Raw genomic sequence first — 22,203 nt, 5'->3', positions numbered from 1 at the left:
TTCCTTGAAATCAGGCGTGACCTCGTGCCTGAGCTCTGGCCAGTGGAATGCAGGAAGAAGCACTAGACGTCACATGCAAAGCTAGCATGTAAACTCCTCCCGAAAAATCCTCCACACACTCTCTTCCTTCACCTGCCCCATGGACACAGAGGGCTGAGACCTCCGAGCCTAGGGGATGACAGGGCCACAGGGCAGAGGGTCCCTGAAGCACCAGGTGGAAGGCTGTCTCCCAAATGTCCACATTGAACTGTTATGTGATCCAGAAATAGCCTCTTGTGTTAGGTCTCTGAGCTTTGGGGGGTATTTGTTATAGCAGCTATGCTGCCCTGACTAATACAAGTGTTTCCAGGAACACATTTTATTGTGCTGGATTGGAAACAGGCAGAAAGTAGCGATGTACAAGGAAACTGAGGTGGGTAAAAGTATCTCGTGCAAGATGTGAAAAGACATGCAATATTCTAAGCAGCCTGAAATACCCTCTGAGAATACGCTATATAAGGTATTCATACATTTTCTCATTTTTAGTATCTTCATACAATCAAGAGTGTTACACAAATGAAGAGTTCACATGCATCATAAATTTCTTCCTTTAGGCTATGAAATGACTTTTAAGGGGAGATACCAATAAAAGCAGTCTTAATATTTCAAAGAAATTCCAAAGGGGAAACTCAAAACAAGAAATGGCAATCCTATTCCTAGAACAACTTTCCCATTTCAGTTTAACAGTATTTTTTGTTTTTTAGTAAGTATCCTCTGATAATGGAAAGAGATGTGGCTAACCTGGAATGTTTCAAACTGTGAAATGTGCTCATTATCAGAGCAGCCAGGAGAGGTGGTGAGCCCTATTTACTGTGGCCAGCCTGCTGTGTGAAAAAAGGCAGGGATAGCTGTTGTATCGTGCTGAGGAACCAAATTTAAATTTCACACACATATCAGCCCAGGCCAAGCTGAATCTGAATGGAATGCAGCTAAGAGCTTAAATGTTGTGACGGTACTACTGTCTAAATTAGAATCAGACTGTGTTCAGAATATTGAGTGGTCACTGGCACAGGACTTGCCAGCGAATACTTGTAAAGCCGAAAACATTTTATCACAAAATTCTTTTTTTAAAAAAAAAACAGTTTGCAAGGCTGACAGTTTTCACAGTTGAGTCTGACAGTCAGTGACTACGACTTCTTTCTCATGGCCTTCTTTAAATAAAATTAAGATAGGCACAGTTTAATTCTAGTAAGGTAAATGAAGCAAGGAGAACAGGGACACTGGGGAAATTATGTGATAGAGCATAATGCAGGTATCAGTATATGTGACATTAACCATCACTCAGGCACATCTGAAAAAGCTTCAATATCCTCTATGAATATTCCTTTGCTATTGCTTCCGAATGCAGGATTTTACACACACACCCCACCACACACAAATACATACACAGTGTGTGGTTATATGGGGAGAATGAGCTCCATTATAGAAAAATGCTGAAAGTGGGATTTGGAGAAACAGGATGAAGTACCTGATTTGGAATCTCTAAACACGGATACAACATGACGTAGAAAATTAGTGAGTTGTTCAGCACTCTTTGAATTCTGATTTTTGGGTGTGATGTCCTCATGGCACCAAAGTGGACCAAATGCCCTTCAACAAAACACACAAAATGTCAAAAATGTAACTGTCATTTTGCATTTTTAAAACCATATACACAGTTCTAACTCCAAAGGTACAACATACATTTAAAAAATTTTTACATATTAATTTGGCGGTAAATTTCAGTCTTCTAAAGCTTAAGAGCATACTCAAAACACATCTAGCTAATTGATGGAGACACACTTTTTCTTATGTTTTACCCACAAAATTAAAACCTCTCAATTCACCAGGATAGTGTTTATTTAGCACATAGTAGGTGCTATGTGTTTGTTAAACAAAATGATATAATGTTAAATAAAATATAGATTTAGACACAGACTCAATTTCTATGTCTTAGAATTTGCAGAGATAATGCTTTTATCAGGATCACATCATTAGGTTGCCAAATACTGTAGCACCAATCTGAAGATACAACCTGTGTTGTCTATTTGGTTTTCTACAGTAAGAATGGGATGGATCCAGGGGTGAGAATTTTAGAGAACACCCTTCCCAACACTGACAGCAGTGAGTGGTGACAATACCTTTCTTCTCCACAAACGAGTCAGGTCTCTGAGGTACCTAGTATGGAGGCACCACCAGCCCCTCCCTGAGCTTCCTGTACATTAAATTCTATATTGAGTTGAGTGCACACAATACTCTAAACCATTAATTGAAAAAGAAAATGCTCTCTCTTCATTTTTTGCATTACTTGATGCATTAGTTGAATAAAGAAAAATCATGTGAGATACTAGATAACAAATATTTATATAGACTAGACTTCCAGGACTTAACTCACTGAGGAAGGTCAGCATGCCCCAGGTAAGCATGCGTTTATACAAATACCGGACCTCAGGGGACTAGAGATTTGGAAGCCTTCCAAGTTAAATTGTTCCTTAGAAGAGCCAGAAGACCTGCAAAAAACAGGACTGCTCGCAGTTTTTCTCGACTCTTATTTATTCTTAGTTTGATCCCTTTCCTATCATGCATCCTTATTGTTTCTGCTTTCTGAATTCCATTTAGAAATGACAATTTGGACTACAGGAGCAGACAGCTGTCCTTTCTGCAGCTGCCACTGGGTTGACCGTGGCTAATATCTTTGGTTTCCAGAGTGATGTTCTTTGCCAAGTCTCAACTCCCAGATCCTGGCAGCTCCAATAGATGGTGAAAGTCACGCTCACCTCTGGGAGCTACTTCTCCCGCCTCCATCTGCTGCAGGGTCTTTAGGCACAAAATCTCCTTGTCCCTCAACTGTGACAGTGCCTACCAGTGTCTGCCTTGTACACAGACTCCAGCAGACACAATTTAGCAGAGAGAAGACTTTGCTAGAACTCCAGGCTTGCTTTTCCATCTGTGGTTTTAAAGTGATGTCCCTTTTCCAACAGACTGACCTGAAAACAGCAGCCCATCTCCTGACCCCTCATTACCTGGTGGTCAGAAACTCAATGAGCTTGTTTGCCTTCTCGTCTGTTTCAGCAGCTGCGTCCACATCTTCAGCCTCTTGGGTCATCTGCGGGAGGTTCCCACTGCTGTCTCCCAGACTGATGCTGGAGGAGGTGGAGCTGGAGCTCAGCCCCGAGTCTGGCACCGGGGAGGACTGGTCCTCTCTCAGGAAGTCAAAGCCACCTGGTGGAAGACAAGGTCAAGGTGGAATTTGCAGGCCGGGCACTTAATGAGGTCAGGAGGTGCGCATAAAGAAGTGTGTAGTTATTTAATTTTGGGGGGGAAAAACGCTTCATTTTGGCTATGGCTATGGTTAAATAAGACGGACACTCTTTCCCTGCTTATGGATTAGTTGCATTGCTGTGTAAACGAGAGAGCATTTGGTAATAGAGGGTGATCTGCTATTTTCTACTCTGGTGTTTTAACTGACGCTTTCTACAAAAGAAGTGTGTGTGTGTGTCTGCGTGTGCATTCTCACACACGTGCACAGGCTGATGAATAGTTCCTCTACGCATGTGCACCTAACTGTGCTGTTAGTAAATTATTCTTGGGTAATAGACCAGTTAAATCCGTGAAATGATACCATTTTTGAGGATATCAACACTAACCAGCGATAAGTAGATTATACATAATGTTTTGAGTAAAGTTTTGAGTACCCAGAATTGTGAATACTGTGTGTATATTAATATATTTTAATAAAATATGTCTCAAGGTAGGCAAAATAAATATGGTATAAGTAAATACTACAGTTAGCATTCTACATCTCTGGGTAGGTTGTGGGTTTGAAAATGTATACACACGACCATTCCTTTTCTCCTACTTAATAATTATAAAAAGTACATAGCTCTGGTGTGTCTGACAGATATATTAAATTAGGAGTAAGAAGCCCTGGGTCTGAGTATTATCTCTGCCATTTAATGTGTAATCTCAGGGAGTCACGTAACTTCCCTGTACCTCAGTTTCCTATTGCAATAAGATGAAGACAATAATTTTTATCACATAGGTTTTTAGCATGGATTTGAAAGCAACTATAGTTGAAACTGGGTGTTCAATAAACATTTAACAAATGTTTATAAAAAGAAGATACTTCTCAAAGTTTTTGTACACCTAGTCCATGTGTACTATATAGAGATTCAATCATTTTACCAGGTCTTGCCTACGGTATATTGTGTTTGGTTTGGTTTTGTAAATCCCCACTCTAAACCATTTTATGCCACATCAGTGGTATAGTGAATACAAAACTGATGCATTCAGAGATATACAGCTTAACAGAGATTACAATTTCCTCATTCTAAGGCCATGTGCTTAACGGAATACATCCCTACCTTGGGGAGCTAGAACAGCCAGAGTCTTCAGAATCTTTTAATTAAGCATCATCTATAGTAAAGAGAGTTTTGTGTCTCTGAGACGCTATTGATGGATTACTTTCAATTAGGTGTAGCTTGGTTCAAAATAAAGAGCTTAAACTGAGGTCAGTAGTCCTTACATTTCAGAGTTAATGACTTCAGATTTGTTTTCCAGAGAAATATTCAACGTCTGTCAGAAGACAAGACAAGGCCCAGGACAAGAGTGCATAAAAGGTCCTTCCTTTTCAAGGTAATGAGAGAAGTACGTGGTGACTTACGAAATGCCAGCCCATATCCAGTGCCAATGTGATGTACAAAATAACGAGGTAAAGAAAAGTAGCCCCAGAACTCTGTCAGTTCATCACCATTTTAAGATATTTTAAATGTCCTGGTTCTCAATGAGAACCGCTGGTCAACCCTTTTGGGGAAGTTTTCATGAGTAGCTTGGACACAACAGGGTCATTTCTTTGACTCAGCTAATGCTTTCTGTCTTCATTTCTAAGAAGAAATTTTTGGTTTCAAAACAGCAATGATTTTTAATAGACTTCCACTAATGGTGCCTTCAGGAAAAAAGTCAGTCATTTAATAGATTCCTTCAAGGGAACTAGAAGGTACACAGTGAAACATCGGGCACCTTGGTGACGCCTGCTCTTGAGGTGATGGAGACGGTCACTGTTTTCTGTATATTCCTCCACGGATGTTCTACACTCATGCTCTTGGGTCAATGGACATTTTAATTTTCAGTGGACCAATAGGAACATATTTAATGAAAACAGCAATCATCATAATAATTTTTAAAGTATATTTGAAAATATTTACTAATGAAGAAAGATTTTGAGAGGTAAGTTCACATCAAGTGAAATGGTGCATATTTACAGTCCTGTCATTTACCACTTAGAAAGCTGGGGGGTGGGTAATAGCACCCGAGAAGTTAATTTGGGCTCCAGTGACACCTCGAGTTATCCTCATACTTGTGACTCTCTCTGTCTCAGGTTCCCTGCCACTCCTTCTTTTGTTACCTGTGTAGAGATACTCAGGTTGATAAGCTGGCTGCACTGTTAGAGTCTTGGCTTCACCCATCTCTCGAGTCTGCAGGAGCACGGAAGCGATTGCATGGAAATTGCTGTTGCAAGAGAGGGCGATCAAGAGGTGAAGAAGCAATTTTTTGCTGTGTTCAAAGACTTCAGGCCGGTAATGGTCCAAACCTGGAAGAAAACGGTGGAATCTCTTAGTATAAACAAATCTTCAGCTCGTTTAGATTCCAGGGATAGTAAAGATTCCAAGATACCCAGGAGGAACATGTTAAAAGAATGTTTAGCTTTCTTCATTATTGTTTGTGTTACCGACATAAAGAAGTTGGTCTTAGGCAAAATAAAATGTTTTATTCCTTAAATCAAATGTTCTCATAAAGCACTGATAGACGGACTTTCCTTGACCTCTCCATAGCATCTGACATGCTTAGCATTCCTCTTTCCTGAGATGTTCTCTCCCCTGGATCTCCCTGTTACTGAAAGATTCTAATTTTTTTTCTCTCTCTCTCTCTAACTGAACTTTTGAGTCTCCCTGCCTGGCTGGTTCCTCTTCCCGTTTTTTCGCTCTACAACTTGAGTATTTTAAAATCTCAGTGCTTGGCCCACCATGCTCTACATTCTTTCTCTCTGTGCATCGACTGTGTCTCATGGCTTAAAATTTATCACGTCGAACCAAAGACCCACAAAGAGGCCCAACTTGTTTTGGATATCTTTATAGAAATAGCACTGGCAAGGTACCACTCTATATTGTAGTGATAGTACAATTTTAAACAATGACTGAACAACTAGAATTTTAGAGATGTCACAGAAAGTGAAAAATGGAAGAGACTAGATATTTTGGAAATGAGGAAAAGCAGGATGTCCATGTAAAAGGAAAGCTCTATGGGTGACGTCTGTAGGTTTCTGACCCTATTGGCTAGAATTCCTCTTGGTTTCAGTCTTACCTAAGAAGACAGCATGGAGTAGCAATGGGAGATGAAGAGCCCAATCTTCTCTTACACTGTGATCCACCACCATCTCAGTCATAAAAATGACAGCAATATTGCACCTAATCAATGAAATGATGAAATTAATGCAACTTCTGAAGAGGATGAAAATATACTGATAGGTCATTAGGTCACAATTACATCCAACTTGTAAATCTTGTTGAAGAATTATGTAAGGCCCTTATTCCAGGGAAATGGAGTTTAACTTCTGACACAGCACACAGCTCTATGAGGAGAAGAAACTGCAGTTGAGCTAATTCACATAATGGGGATTCTACTAGTTACTAGGCAATAAAAGCTGAGGAATGAAGAGAAACAGAAGACAAGGGCTCTCTCTTCAAGCTGCTCCCAATCTACAAAGCATAACAGAATGAAGACCCATACCAAGGTGACATCAAGGAAAAATTCAGAGGGCTACAAGGCAGCTTTGCACCCTGGTTAATGGCTGACCAGACTCTGCCAATATGCTGATAGCTGCCGATCAGGTTAGCATGTTCCCTCTGATTTCGAAGGTCATTTCATTTGATGGGACCTGGAATACCTTTCCCTCTTTTCATAGGAAGAAAAATCCATTCAAAGTTAAGTGATCATTTCCTTCTACCTGTACATGCTACTCACCTATGGAGTGGCCCCCGGGGAGTGACGGTCTCTGGAAGGTAGTCCACCAGGGGGGCCCAGCATCCTCCAGTACAAGGCATGGGTAAGGGCTGTGGTTGTTTGGTCTCTGTAATAGTCAACAGCCAGCCAGTATAGGGAGAAACTGGGTCATCTACAGCGTGAGAAAGACAAGCGTGCTTTAGTTTCAGGGAGAGGAGGTTTTTGTGTTCCCTACTTGACTTTTTTAGAAACTTACAAATTCATGCTTGTAAAAATAACTTTCTAACCATTCCATTTGGTGAGTATGAAATTATATGATCAAATGGGTTGGAATTACTTGATTCAGTTTCTTTCATTTCTTTGTTTCTTGGATATCTAATTTATGGTTATTCATTATAGAGTGATTAAAAATATGAAAATATAGATACATAAAAAGAAAAACATTAAATCACGTGAATTCCCATCACTGTGACAACTCGCTCTTTCTCTCATCTCCTCCATCTCAGTAAAATGCGATTCCTTATTTCCAGTTCACTCAGGACAGGAGCCTTGGAGTCCTCCCTGACTTCTCCCTTACGTCTCATAGCCAACTTCTAATCATGATGGTCATGATGGTGGTGAGAGTCATAATTAAAGTAACAACATTTGAACTACCATAGCGAGTGCTTACTTTATGCCAGGCACTGGTCTATGCATCTCACGTATTAATAACCCAATGATGGGTACCTATTATCCCTATTTTATAAAGGGGACGGTAAGGTTAAGTAACTTGCTACCATCCACATACTCAGTGAGCTCTACCTCGTAACAAACCTAGGATACGACCACCTCCATCACTACTATCCTAGGCTAAGCTCCCACCATCTCTCCCTGCTTCCCTACTTGGCCCTCAACAGTCTATTCTCTGCAGAGCAGGCAGAGTCATCCTTTTAAAACAGAAGTTCATTCAGAGTCCCTTTCTCTGCTTACCACTGGCCAATAGTTCCCCTTAAACTCAAAATGAAATCCAGCATCCCCATCAGGGCCTTTAAGGCCTGATAAGATCTTTCTCCTGTTTCTTGGCTTATCCCCTTCTGCTGTCCCCTTTGCTCACTGCACGCCAGTCACCCTGGCTTTCTTGCTGTTCTGTGACCATGCCAGGTGCCGTCCACCTACCGTCCACCCCATAGCTGCAGTGTTCTTCCCCAGATGGCTGTGTGGCTCACTCCTTTACTTCATGCAAGTCTCTGCCCAAGTATCACTTTATCGCAGAGGATTTCTGTGACCACTCCATTTAAAATCCACCCCATCCCCAATCACTTTCTCTCCCTCTCTCTGCTTTAGTTCCCCTGCGGCACAGATTTCCCAGCACTGACGGCTTACCCCTCCTCTGCCTCGAGCACAAGCTCCCCGAGAGCGGGACTTTCTCTATTTTGTTCCTAGTACATAGAGTAAGTATCTGGCACGTCGTAGGAGATCCGTACATATATATTTTGAATGAATTAATGAACTTCCTCAACAAAATATTTTTAACGTAAGCACAGCGACAAATTTCATGGAGTTATTTTTTATAACACTCTCAACATAGGCCAGTGGCATTCAAGACAAGCCACTGTACTTGGGGCCACCTGATATGATCCATGCATATGGCTTCAGACAAGCTGGCTTAATCCTGGGATAGGCTTTAGTGTATGAAGAGGAAGGATGTTTTTATAACACCATTAGGCAGTTTCTCCAAAATACAGTTTTTCTTGGTTGCACTTTTGAAGGTAGTGAGAGGTAGCTGATTCGATGCTGCTGGTCCAGTGTTGGATGCTGGCCTTAACAGTTAGCAGAGCTGATGGAGGGGATGCCTTCCTAGGGCGAAAACTGAGGCTCCAAACCCAGACAGGGACTAGAACCAAGCACAGCCCACTTCTCCTGGGATGTGAGCTAAGGGAGTCTCCAGGGGTTAAGATCAGGAGTCACCTCAGAAAGTGACTCTTGACTCTAACACACAAGCAAATGAGCAACTAGAAACCTGTCACTCTGTGCCATGAAATGTGCTTGGCCACATTTTTAGCCCAGAAAAAAATTTAAGCAGGTATAATAGTCACCCAACTTAGTCCACTCGGTAAACTACCTACAGGATGCATCACTTTCAGCAAATCACCTTCTTGAATAACTGTCCAAGGTGAGTTAGTGGCAAAATGCACTTCTAAATAATTAGTTACTCTACAAAACTAGAAAGGGGAGCAAAAATGGGAGGACACTGAAGAATTAAAAAAAAAAAAAACAAAAACTTGTGAGATTTCTGTTAGGAAAGGACATGCTATTTTTCGTTTCTGATGTTCTCAGATACATATCCAGTCAGCAAAAATGTGCTGCGAGGGATTAAGTTGACCTAAAACTGACTTTCTACAGTTGGGCCTAAACTGCTATGACTCAGCTGCTATCCAACTTAACTAGTTGTATCCTTACTGTGGGGTTACATACATTAGCATATGGCCTTGGAAAATAATCCAGATATGTTAAGTAGTTCTGGGAAAAAAAAAAAGCTTACATAACGTTGGTAGAAAACTGCTTTATAGACCAGGTCTAAATCAGTTTGCTTGTCCATTTTACTCAAGGTGGTATGGTTTTTTAATAAAAAATACGTTTAGGAGGTACACATCATCCTTATTTTTGGATAACCCACACCATGAAGCCCTGGGCCACGAGGTCTCTCCTGATCCCTTCTCACTCTTCTTACCCTTGCTAATACCCTCAGGAATTCAGGGAGGAAATAACTGCCCTTAACATGTACCAGACGCCTGGCCATAAGGTTTTGGAATTGAGCCTGCTAACCTTTGCTTCTCTTGTGGCATACTCTGTATCCATCATTGGGTAGCTGGAACCAAACATGCATCTGGGAGGACCCAGTTACCAAAGTCCTGAGGGTATTCGTGCCTTATTAGACACACTGCTTCATCCAAGACAGCCAAAGTCAAGTTCTAGTACTTGAATGCCTGGGAAAGGATCTTAGCATATAGTTTATGTACTTTCTGTGATGAGGATCTGTTTGAGAAGCTTGATTCCATTTTTCTCTTTCAGTGAGTAATTTAAGATTTGAGCTCTCAGCGCCCAAATTACTTTTCTGTGAACTGCAATTTCCCTAGTTAATATTAGTAACCTTGTGAAAAATATTACTGATACCTGACTCAATTAACTTCAAGTTCTGTACCCAAAATTTCCCATTAAAATGTTGTTTATGTTGGTATGACAAATTTATAAACATTTCTGGGTAAAACAGAGGCCATAATGATAATGCTAGACTACTCTTTATGCCTTATCTGCATTCACAATAGTCTTTCTTTCCCTTTATAAATACTTCTATTACTTTTTCTTTTTGTCCCTAAAGTCAGTGATCTGAATTTATATAACGACACAACTATTAGCTTATTTTGTTATGATTATCCCCTGAAATTCTCTACTTTAAAATACATAAGAAATATGAAGTTTTAATACCAGAGGTCTCTGAAGATGTATTTTCAAAATGATTGTTACTTTGTTACGGCATTTTCTACCAAATTCTGGGTCGTATACCCAGAACAAAGGGATACACTTTGAAGGAGTCAACTGGCCAAAGTGCAACAATATTCCTAATGTAAAATCCACAGTCACAGAGTGCTTTGCTTTGTTATATCATGCCTGTCACATTCTGGGGGAGTCAGGATTTGGCTGCCTAACTTTTCCATGATTCAGTTTTTCTGTCCTCAAATTCTGTGTTACCAAATATTGCATAGCAATGACTTTCCTTGAACCAACAGCTCCATTCCTCAGGTAATGCTCTCCTCATCTCTAAAATCTGGTCCTGCCTAGATTCAACGGTTTGGTGTCTGGATGGCAGAGTCCCTTGATGGGGCACAGAAAGGAGGGAAAATGCAAATAGCTTTTTTTTTTCCCACCTAATTTCATACTGACCTTTCTAGAAAAAGGTTTTATAGGGACATAGTTAAAACTTAACCCAAGTATGGCAATATATATGGATTTTAGACATTCCTCCAATTGGTATTTTGAATGGCGGGGAATTGCCTATCTATATCTGCATTAAGAAGTAAAGTAAGGGCAACTGAAATGTGGTGTCATTAGAACTGCTAAGCTCTTACCCCACTCTGCACATTTCCCATAAGAACAAAACAACTCAAAACAACCACTACAAAGGCCCAATGCACTGACTTACAAAATGAACCTAACTCATGAGATATCATATTACGATTTCCACCAAACTAGGCAAATAAGTTCGACCAGATAGTTTACCGATTTCCTTAGCATACCTAAATGTCACTGGGAGTGTTCTTTGGTTCCAGGATTGCTGTAACTTGTGAACAAGTAATACCCATCACCTTCTGAGTATCTACACAACCTGTCCAGGGCTTAAACAAAATTAATGAATGCATTGACCTTTTTGGTTTTTTTTTTTTTTTTTTAATTAATTTATTTATTTATTTTTGCCTGTGTTGGGTCTTCATTTCTGCGCGAGGGCTTTCTCTAGTTGTGGCGAGCGGGGGCCACTCTTCATCGCGGTGTGCGGGCCTCTCACTATCGCGGCCTCTCTTGTTGCAGAGCAAGGCTCCAGACGCACAGGCTCAGTAGATGTGGCTCACGGGCCCAGCCGCTCCACGGCATGTGGAATCTTCCCGGACCGGGGCACGAACCCCTGTCCCCTGCATTGGCAGGCGGACTCTCAACCACTGCGCCACCAGGGAAGCCCGACCTTTTTGGTTTTTCCAACTTCCCAAGGTACAATGAAATTTCTGTGATAATTTTATCTCCCAGTCTGGCAAGGTTTTCACTTGGCCACTGAGACTGTGCCATTGAGATATTCAGTATGAAAACAAATCTATCCTGGGTGAGCTGACTCACAAAGCTTAAAGGTTAAATCCACTCCCACGACAGGTCAAAAAACTGAATGGAAACCTTTGTTTTCTCATGAGACAATTTCTTACTAGCCTTTCCCCAACTGCATTACCAAGGAAACGGGCCAAGAATACAAAAATATGGTTTTAGGTAGTAGCTTGGAGTTTTAACAGTTTTGATTCATGCACTGCTTGGCTTCTTTTTACTTTTAAGAGGCTGACTTGCCCATCTACATAGTTGGATTAAATGGTTACTTAATACTTATGGGCCCCTTTTTAGTGATTAGAACAAGAATAATCAAAATACTCATTTTCTATTCTCCAACCCTTTGCCTTCCATCTGAACCCCCCCCCAGCCTGATGGTACTTACTTTTATCCTCATCGTACGAGCCTCCAGAGCTATTGCTGTATCTCGACTCCAGACGGGTATGGGCTCTAATGACGTTACTGAACCTTCAAATACAAGAACAACCATCATGAAATACTGACATGCGTGTTTGTGCTGTGACACAAAAAAACATACTATTTTTGGGCAGCTAGTTCTCATGATCCTTTTCCTAAAAGAATACTGTAAAAAGTGTACACCAAACATTCCTTTTGTCTTCAAGAGGGCCAGTGGTCACTCCTGCTCAGGAGCACAAGTTCAAACCTTGAAAAGAAACATTTTAAGACTAATATTTGAATTAAACTAGAAAATTATAACATTTGTTGGGAAATAAAATGGGCATGATACTGAATAACATGAATCCTTTATTCACATGGTAACCTGGCATATGGGAGGTGGTCAAGAAAGAATTGCTGAATGATTGAATAAGTGAAAGGAGATAGAATTGGAAATAGTTGGAAACAAAAATAATTTCATAACAAATTTTGGACTTAACCAGCTTTAAAGTTTTCCTTAAAGTGTTTTTAGGAAAAGGTACTAGTTGAGGTATGATATAACCAGAGGGACTCCTTCTGTCTGGTCTCTCTTGTGGCTTAAGAAGTATCAAAAAAAAAAAAAAAAAAAGAGAAAACAAGGTTGAAGTATAATAACTTCACATACATTAACTCATTTAATCTCACTCACTCAACTCTGAGATAAGCATCATTTACTTTGCAAATGAGGAAACAGGCCGAGTGAGGCTAAGCAACTTGTCCAGTGTCAGGCCGAGGAAGATGCAGTACAGGGATGCTTTTATTGCCGTGTTGCCTCCAAGAAGGGGGGACATGTGATCTCAGGCTGAGCTCTCGCTCACTAGCTTGGTGACCCTGGGCAAGTCCTTTACCTCCTTGGGGACCCTGTTTCCACACCTGCCAAAAAGGAATAATAATAACACCTCACCATTTATTTCACCCAATCTTTTGTTGGGACTGCTGTGGGAATCAAAAGAAATGATGTGAGAATTTCCAAAACTGCAAGTCGCCATCCAACTATAAGGTATTAATTATTATACCTCTACCTTGGATTTCTAGAATACCTTTTCAGGGCACCAAAGACTTACAAATCAATAGCATTTTTACCATCTGAAGAGCTACAAGGTCAGGCAAGGGTGTGGATGAGGGGAAGTGTGGGTGAAATGGTACCTCTATATTTACTTTACATAAAATGATACAAAGTGGGTTTTATCTACATTACTGACTGGGTGTTCCATCCGAACTGATAGCAGATCAACACTCTATTTCCCTCTGGAACACTAGAAAATACACGGCTATAGCTGTCCTCATCAATGTATGGAGAAAGAGTGATATTTCAGGAAAATGTACTGGACGTACCATTAAGATGCTACCTTGTCCCAGGGTATAACCTCAGAACACTGCAACGATGATTTGGATTTTCTGAATATAGAAATGTACTGAGTATAAAGTCTTTGGTTTTATTCACTCTGTAGATATTTGCAGCAGCTTTTTATTTTTTGGTCCTGACAAGTCATCTTTCTCCCAGTAACTTTGTATTTCAAACATTCTCCATTCTGCTATCTTTTAGGCTATTAATTTGTGAATCCATGAAACAGAAGATGGAGGACATCTGCTTAGTTTCATATAAATCAGGCCACGTAATTGTCTAAATCAGATTGGTACTTATGAAATTGGAAAAGTGACAAACCTATTACCTTCTGAAGAAGTTCTACAATCATATTTATGCTGATAAATGCAAAGATATAAACAGCATATGCAGAGACCAGACATCATTTAACAGGGAATAAAAACAGGGTGATGAAAGAATTCCACATCTGGAGATTTCCACAGGACAGAGAGCTTTGCAGCCTTCCTAGCTACTCAAGAATTGTGATATATGTCGGTTTTACAATCGTGCTCAGGAAGGCCAGGCAGGGAAGAATTATAGAATGGATGTCAATTCTTCTCTTTTCCTTTTGAGATAGATCTAAAGGATTGCTAGGAGGAGTTTATGAGGCCAAGATGAAGGGAAGGAGCAAGCCCCTTCCAAACTATTCTCTTTATTCTGGAGAAGGTTGAAACCACAGAGCAGGGAAGTGTACACTTGGCAAAAAGAAAAAGTAAAAAACTGATTCCCAAGAGTAAAATCTGCTGTGTTCATTTGCTTTCCTGGGTTGAAGAAAATAATTTTGGGCCTAGGTCCTAGAGGAATTTCAAGGACTAAGTAGACTGAACAGTCTTTTAATATAAAGGTACATGTCTTAGAAATGTATCATAAAAATAGCTCTGCTAAGAGAAAAACGAGAAGCACTAAGTGTTTCCCTAAATTTTCTCTTGCTGACTTTGCTCAAATTAATACTTACACAACTTTCTGTGGATTACTAATCTCTATCACTGTATCAACACAGATCACCAGAAACTTACATAGCTGAAGTTTATTGCTTTTAGCTCCTTATGAACAATCCTTTCATGGCTTTTATTAATGGTTGATGTATTAAAAATACTTAAACGGTTTGTTTCTGCATATTTTACGAACTGTTATTTTAATTAAAAATATGTGTTCACTTTATTGTTTAATTTTAAAAACTATATGATAAATACTTCTTAGAGCTTAGGAATACTTATTTAGTAGCTTCCAATGAATTGCTTTTGTTTATTTTTTGATGTACTGAAAAGTTACAAAATTTGCTCTATTTTTCTTACTTTGACTATTGAGGAACTCAATGTTAGGTTAATATTAACTTTTAGTAGTTCTCTTTAGGACTTTTGACATAACTATCTTACTTTGCTTTTAGCTTGACTCATTCTTTTACCCTGGTTTTACTATAAGTTATCTAAATTTTATGTCAGTAGGTATGGTATTTTTAAATATTTCTGAATTATATCTAAGAACCATTAACTAGCTGTAAAGAACATGGCACCAGGGCTGCCGCTTTGCACAACTCCATGGTGCCCCCTGGAGCCCAACAATGCATTCTGGTGACTGGTACCCCCAGGAATTATGTCACACAGCAGCCAGGTCATCAGTATTTGTGACCAAGATTATCTCTGTAGGCTCTTTGTCTAGAAGGATTGTAAAGAACAGAGTAAATAACTGTCTTGTGTAATGGGGTTAGTAAGAGGGAGGGAGAAAGGGGGGCTGGAGGGTGTCTGGATAGCTTATCCACCTCTGGGGCAGTGATGTTTCTCCAATTTTCATTCACATACTGAATAAACATTTTAAAAAATGATTACTATGTGCAGCACAGTAGGGTCATCACTGAGGATAGACACATGTATAAGAGCTACATAATCTGTTTTCTAAGAATGAAAATCTAGTGGTCGAGACACAAGTATGCTTACAAGTATCTATAAATCAACATGACAGGGAGGAAGGTGGTAAGTAGACGGCAGAGAAAAAGGATACTTTAGGCTGAGGGCACAGTCTACCTTCAAAGAAAAGACAGACTATATTAGAGAAATAGCATAGGTGGAATATAGGGTCAATGGAATAATAGTATCCTTTGTGATAGAACATTCATATAGGTATGATCATATAGATTAATATGACCAATTAATCTACCTATAGGTAGATAAACAGATATAGTCAGTATGAAATAACAGATGTGCACAAATTTGTAAAAATGTGGGTAGCATCAGGCTTTGTAATGGCCAACAGAGATGTGGTGATAGAGCAGGAAAGCAAGAGATAAACAAGAAAGCCTAGTACAGATATTCTCTGGCTCCTTCATTTTAAAGGCTACCACTAAAAATTTAGGCAGGACACTCAGAACTCTGGTCCTAAAGGGGCCTTTGTAATGAGATGTTAATGTATGGAAATGTATCACCTTTCTACCCTTAATACAATTAAGATGAAAAATTCAGACTACACATTAAATGATAAGAATGTTACACTCCCACCAGAAAGTAGAAATATCTTTAGAGAAATATGTGATTTTTTTTTTTTTTACCATGAGGGAGTTTTCCAAAGAAGGTACTGGCAAATATAGATGAAAAAATAACACGTTAATTAATAATCTTGTACTGTCATTGATGCATAGAGTATGAAAATTATCCATTTCTGAGAAGGGCCTTTATTAGAGAACTGTAAAGGAAAAGGTCTATAATTCATGACCTACTGAGTTAGAGCTTTTGATCTGAAGGCAAGCTCACAGGATGAGCATCTGCCTAAAGGCAGTGCAGCCAGCCAGTGATAAACATGTTGAGGAATTTGATAAATGCCTAAATTAGAGAATGAACTTTCAGAACTCCAGCCCCATGTCAGATAATCTTCCACCTGTAGCCCCTGATGTATTCTCGCGTACAGGATGAAATCCTGAGGATGGTCATGAAGCATCTAGGGGCTTTTTAGGCTAAATGAATTACTTTCATAATTTGATCCACTAAATTTTCTCCAGTATGAACTTGTGAATATCTCATCCTTGTTATTAATTTCTTAAGTGAAAGGGCTCCCCATTACTTTTCACTAGAAAATATTCAACCTAAGGAGTTTTCAACACCATGATAATCATTCTAATTTTAATTTTCAAATTTGAGTCCTGTTATCTCTTTTGGTTTGTCTCTCTGCTCTGCACAACCAACTGCAGGAAACAGTGATCCAGATTTTGCTTATTTATGGGTAGTTCCCAGACAACGTGAAGGCAGAAATACGAACAAGAGAAATAGTACCATTAAAGCGCTAATAGGCAGGGGATTGAGACTTCTTTTAGACAGTGTTCTTGGTTAACCCAGATGTGACAGAGTAAAGGTAAAAGAAGAATCATGATGTTTCATAGAATTCACCTCAAGATAACTACTCTGTGTCTAAGAAATTATTCAAGACCCAGATTTGAACATTTCACGTGGAAATTCCCTCTAACTCCAGATGGTCTGTGCCCACTAGCAGAACAACTTGTGGTTTTTATTAAGCCCTGGGGTAAGCAGGCTTCAGCCACCAGAACAACATCTCTCTTAATCTTTCTCTCCTCTGGCTTTGCTCAGCAGGAAATTGTTATCTTTAGGGATACACAGAGCGGAGTCTGAAAGTCAATCTGTGTTTCTAAAAAACAAAGAAGGATGTGTGTGTGTGAAATTTATGAAGCCCCACAAATTTTGCTAATGCTTTGTATAGACAACTGCTGAAAGTTAAGCTGGATGTTAAACCAAATTTGTGCACCAACCTCTCATCAGATTCTTTCAATATCTTGTTCTCCTCAGCGTCTGGGAAGCCATCCTGGCCAGCAACTACTGTATTGCTGCTGGAGGTGGTTCCTGTAGATGGGATTAAAGAACAACACTTAGAAAGAAATGCCTGCGATGGGGTCAAGCTCAAGTCTCCAGTAATTCCAGGAAAGGATTTCCTGTAAAATCTGTTTGTGAGATTCCTTACATCTTCTGCATAATCTCAGACATTCTAAACAACCTTCCAAGCCTGCCCCACTGAAATGGAGAATCCCAGACATCTGTTATGGTCAAACCAAATTCCTCAACTCTCTTATAAAGCGAAGCTACAACATTCTTGAAACCCTTTCTTCCTGGCTGCTTAGGTAACAAGCTTATTTATAGTGGCCAGCCCTGCTGTTAGCTGCTTTAGCATTTCTGGGTCCAGGAGTTATTAAACGAATGTTAGTGAAGCATTTCCAAGTTCCTAGAGCTTCTGATCCCTAGGCCACTGCTTCTTTGCAAGAACACTGCTCTGGCAGCAGGATGTGGAGCACATAGAGGGCATAAGAGACCAGAGGAGGAGAGAGGTTTGAAGGTAGTTACAGTGTTAGGTGAATTGAAAGGAAGATAGCATCAAGGAATTTGAGGAGGGTGGTATATATTTCATAAAATGATGCTGAGAGACCAATTTATCGAAAGTGATAACACTGGTCAGGGGGCATTTTAGTAAACCCTGGGAGAATATTAGCCAAGAGAATTCCGTCGATACAAGAAGGAAGGTCCAGAAATGAGATATCTAAATGACTAGTGTCCACTCTAAGCTCAGCCTAAAGCAAAAAGCTCTGTGCATATGAGTCCCTGCCTCCTGACTATTGGTTATCCTTACAAAATCATTTCATTAATCAGACAAGGCCCTAAGAGTCTCAGCTATCCTTAAGCCATCTTTTAAATGAGTGTATATGTAGGAATAGAGAAAGTAACAAACACATACTCATATCCTTTCAATGCTCTACATAAAAGTAAATCCAGAGCTCCACGACAAGGTGTCTACCCAGCCACCTGTCCCCTACCAGAGGCAGCTGCCGAGGCCTTGCTGCTGGCCGCAAAGCGGTAGAAAGGCGGGTTGTCACAGTGCTGGACGATGGGGTTCACCGGCTCCGTCTGCTGTAGCTCAAACAGAAGCTCCTCCATGGTTTGAATGGTGTTATTACGGCACAAGTATATGGCCACCTTTTTAATCTGAGACGAGAAACAGAACACAAGGGATATTTTCCAGAACGCGCCTGCAAGAATGTTAGGCTGTCGACAGCGGAGATGGTAACCCATTCATTTTGTTGGCCACATCATCCCCCAAGGAGCGCGCACCCTGATGGCTCTTCCTCCTTCTCTCCCAGGAGGAGTCAAGTGTCTGGGTTAAAATGCACCCCCTTTCACATGCACATCTGATAGGAGTGTGTGGTTAAAGGTCTTACCTTCCCCAATGGCTGAGTTTACGAAAGTTACTTTGGGGGTAACTTGTGGGCTAAACATCTAAACTATCTAAACTAAAAACTTGCCACATAAGGTCTTATCTTTTTTTTTTTTCTTTTGGACCGGGGCACGAACCCGTGTCCCCTGCATCGGCAGGCGGACTCTCAACCACTGTGCCACCAGGGAAGCCCAGGTCTTTTCTTGAGAAAGTATTTTATTTATACAGAACCATGGGGGAAAAACTGCTAGCTGTTTCTGTTAAAAAAAAAAAAAACCCAACAACTCAGTCTCCTGCTACCCAAGAAACAAACAAGTCTGAGCTGTTTGCATAGTTTTAAGTTGTAAAAGTAACCCTGGACTAAAGCTCTGCATCACTATAGCCCCCAAACCTGAGGCATGGAAGCTGTAATGCGGCTGATGTGGCCCAGAACAGCAGGCAGGCACAAAATCTCTCAGAAAAGCAACCAGCACACAGATGCCAACTGAGTCAGGGTTTTAAACATGTAGTGGTTTTGTGGATCACCTCACCTTTAAATACAAACACTAAGTGGTAGGAATCTCAGTAGGATTTCCCTTTGCTTCTTTCTCTCTCTTACCACCTGCCTTTGAAGAGACAAACTGGGATATTCTGCATTTTTATTGTTTTAAGAGCATCAGGATGTAAACATGAAACACTTTATTAGTAAAAATATCATGTGTCACCTAGTTTCTCTTACGTAACGGGTGGGTCTAATGATTCTAGAAGACAGATTTAGGTAATTGTTAGAAAAATGTCTACCCCTAAATTCATAGGTTTCCACGTCCAAAGTCTTAGAGGATGACAGAGGTGTCACTAGGACACTAGTCCGCATCTCAGAGGGGCAGAAGGGAACTTTTATATAATATCTAGAAAGCTCACAGGAGATTAGCGTGACTGATGAAATCTGACATCTCTATTCTACTTGGAGCAAAGAGCACATTCCGACTTGCAAACCGCTGCTGGAACCACTGAGAGAATAATGACCGCTCAGCGTCAGAGGGGCACTCACGTAGGGCAGGAGCAGCGTGTCACTGCTGACCCCGCACAGGCTGATCAGGAACTGCAAGGTGATCCTCAGGTTGTTGCTCCATTTCTCGTTGTTGGCTAAAGCATTCCAGGCATTTTCCATTTCTGGTCCAGGAACTTCATCTCCATACTGTAACCAACAAATTGAAAACCGGCTCGGGAGACACATAGAAAAAACGTGAAGATGCAAAATGTCCGATTAAAAGTCATTTTAAGGGTCACGGTCATCTCAAAATCATAAGAAGGGGGAAAATGGCCATTCATCAGAAAGATGCCTCTTCTTAGGAATTTATAATGCGCAATATTTATTCATATGATTTTTCAAATGTTAGGATGATGATGATGATTAGGATCACGATGAAAATTGTGGTAAGATAAACATGAAGTTTCCCATCTTAACCATTTTTACGTGTACAATTCAGTGGCATGAAGCACATTCACACTGTTGTGAAACCGTCACCACCAACCACACCCTATTTTTGTGACTTTTAATGGTAGATGACACTTCCCCCCAGATATAATCCCGGGTTTCCTGGGATGTGGGAGCACAGGAGGGAGGCATGATTCCTTGGAGTTTACCTTGGCTGTCATGTACATGAGGTTATTTAGCACCAGGGACGTAGCTTCCGGGGAGCCCCAGCCATTGCCTTTCAGCCCCTGAGAAGCCGTCCCCTCTCCTTCCCGGTCCTTGATGTCATCCTCTGGGCTGCTGGGACTCGACCCTGGGAGGAGCAGCCTGCTATCCACCAGCTCGATGTTGTGCAGCCAGGGCAGCAGGTAGGTGAGCATGATCTGACGCCCGTTCGGGTGTGTCGTGGGAAACCGCTGGCTGACCTCTAGAGGGAAGGACAGTAACCGAGAGCCATGTCATCTCATCAAACTAAACCGAAAGATGAGCAGCAACTGACAGATCCGACAGAGCCCTCCGTTTACAAAGCGTTTTCATATACAGCAGCTCCCCAAGGCCATACAATCTTACAGCTGAGGCTTGGCCTCAAGCCCCTCACTTCTCAGCAGGTGCTCCGTGGAGGAAAGTGAGGGCCTGGCAGGGAGAGCACAGGCTTGGTGGGATGGGATGGGAGACCTCCTGGATTCACATCCACTGCTAGTGGGAGAGGTACGTTAGGGTGGACAAAACAGGGGACTTGGAATCAGAAGGACATGTGACCACATCCCAGTTCCTCCACTTATTAGCTGCATGAGACTCTGGGATAGTTATTTAACCTCTCTGTTCCTCAGTTTCCTCATCTGTAAAATGGGGCCCATCAGGTCCTGCCTTGGGCAATTGTGAGGATGAAAAGATACCATCATAATGTGTATAATATACTCAGCACAGCACCTGTCATCCAGTGGGCTCTTAATAAACAGCAGTTACGATTATTATAACAATGACTTACCTTTCAACTATGCCTATATTTTACAAAGTGCCTTGCATGAACCATTAGCTGTTAAAAAGTGAAATGCAAACTTCCAGGAAGAACAAACCCAGTGTGTGGACTCATGTCCATGGTGTCTACTTGTAAACTGCCAACTATGTGGCAAGCGTGCTTTCAATGCCACACTTTGTTTTATGAAATAAGGAGTCAAAAGGGTAAAACTATATGACCAGCCCAGTCATCTCACCATTACTTCCTCTGATAGCATTTTTACATTGTTTCACTGCCAGCAGCATTTAATTTTACAGTCTGAATAAGCTTTCTATAGAAATAAAAGCACAGTTTTATGTATATGCTGCAAGTCCTAAGTCATCTCCTATTTCTAATATTTATGGAAGAAACTGTTTTATCCTAAGGGAAATTAGAAAGCTTGGCCTGATGCATTTGCTATCATCCAGCGAGGCATGTAATCTCATTTAGAGAGCTCATGCCTGCTACACAATAGAACAACATGGATGCCAGGAATTATACCGAGATAATCCACCGCATCCCTGAAACAGTAGCTTTAATTGATTTGGCCCTTTTCCTGAAATTAAAATGACAATTTTTTATTTTGAAGAATAAGAATATACTTAATGCTGTGCACAATAATGTTATGCTGTTATATTTCACACAGGTCAAAATTTCAAAATTTACTTAATTTCTAAACTTAAATGAATGTGATGACTGATATCATGGATTTTTATGACACAAAAAATTTATTGGAACTTTGAAGAGAAATAAACCTTTCCAATCAGAGGGACAATTGCTTTAAGAATACCCGTCGTCTTTCAACAGCGGTATAAAAATCTACGTAGCAATAATCACCTTTTATCATATTACTCATCTGTGTAAAATAAGTTTATATTTATAGCTTTA

General features: G+C 40.5%; 1 protein-coding gene across 2 annotated transcripts in view; it reads right to left on the bottom strand.

Moving 5' to 3' along the window:
- The window catches only part of FRY (FRY microtubule binding protein), a 324,059-nt gene that overhangs the window by 51,292 nt on the left and 250,564 nt on the right, over positions 1 to 22,203 (bottom strand). For both annotated transcript variants that reach the window (XM_082602261.1, XM_082602262.1), the window contains exons 32-41: positions 20,489 to 20,745; positions 19,893 to 20,039; positions 18,465 to 18,633; positions 17,412 to 17,502; positions 12,245 to 12,327; positions 7,039 to 7,189; positions 6,379 to 6,482; positions 5,423 to 5,608; positions 3,042 to 3,240; positions 1,508 to 1,629 (exon numbers count right to left, since the gene is read on the bottom strand). In XM_082602261.1, coding sequence (XP_082458387.1) covers positions 1,508 to 1,629; positions 3,042 to 3,240; positions 5,423 to 5,608; positions 6,379 to 6,482; positions 7,039 to 7,189; positions 12,245 to 12,327; positions 17,412 to 17,502; positions 18,465 to 18,633; positions 19,893 to 20,039; positions 20,489 to 20,745 — 1,509 coding nt within the window. The remainder of the gene's footprint in view (positions 1 to 1,507; positions 1,630 to 3,041; positions 3,241 to 5,422; positions 5,609 to 6,378; positions 6,483 to 7,038; positions 7,190 to 12,244; positions 12,328 to 17,411; positions 17,503 to 18,464; positions 18,634 to 19,892; positions 20,040 to 20,488; positions 20,746 to 22,203) is intronic.

Source organism: Mesoplodon mirus, assembly GCF_964341445.2.
Source record: "Mesoplodon mirus genome assembly, chromosome: 17".
In the NCBI taxonomy this organism is placed as follows: Eukaryota; Metazoa; Chordata; class Mammalia; order Artiodactyla; family Ziphiidae; genus Mesoplodon; species Mesoplodon mirus.
This window is presented reverse-complemented; position numbering and strand designations above follow the sequence as displayed.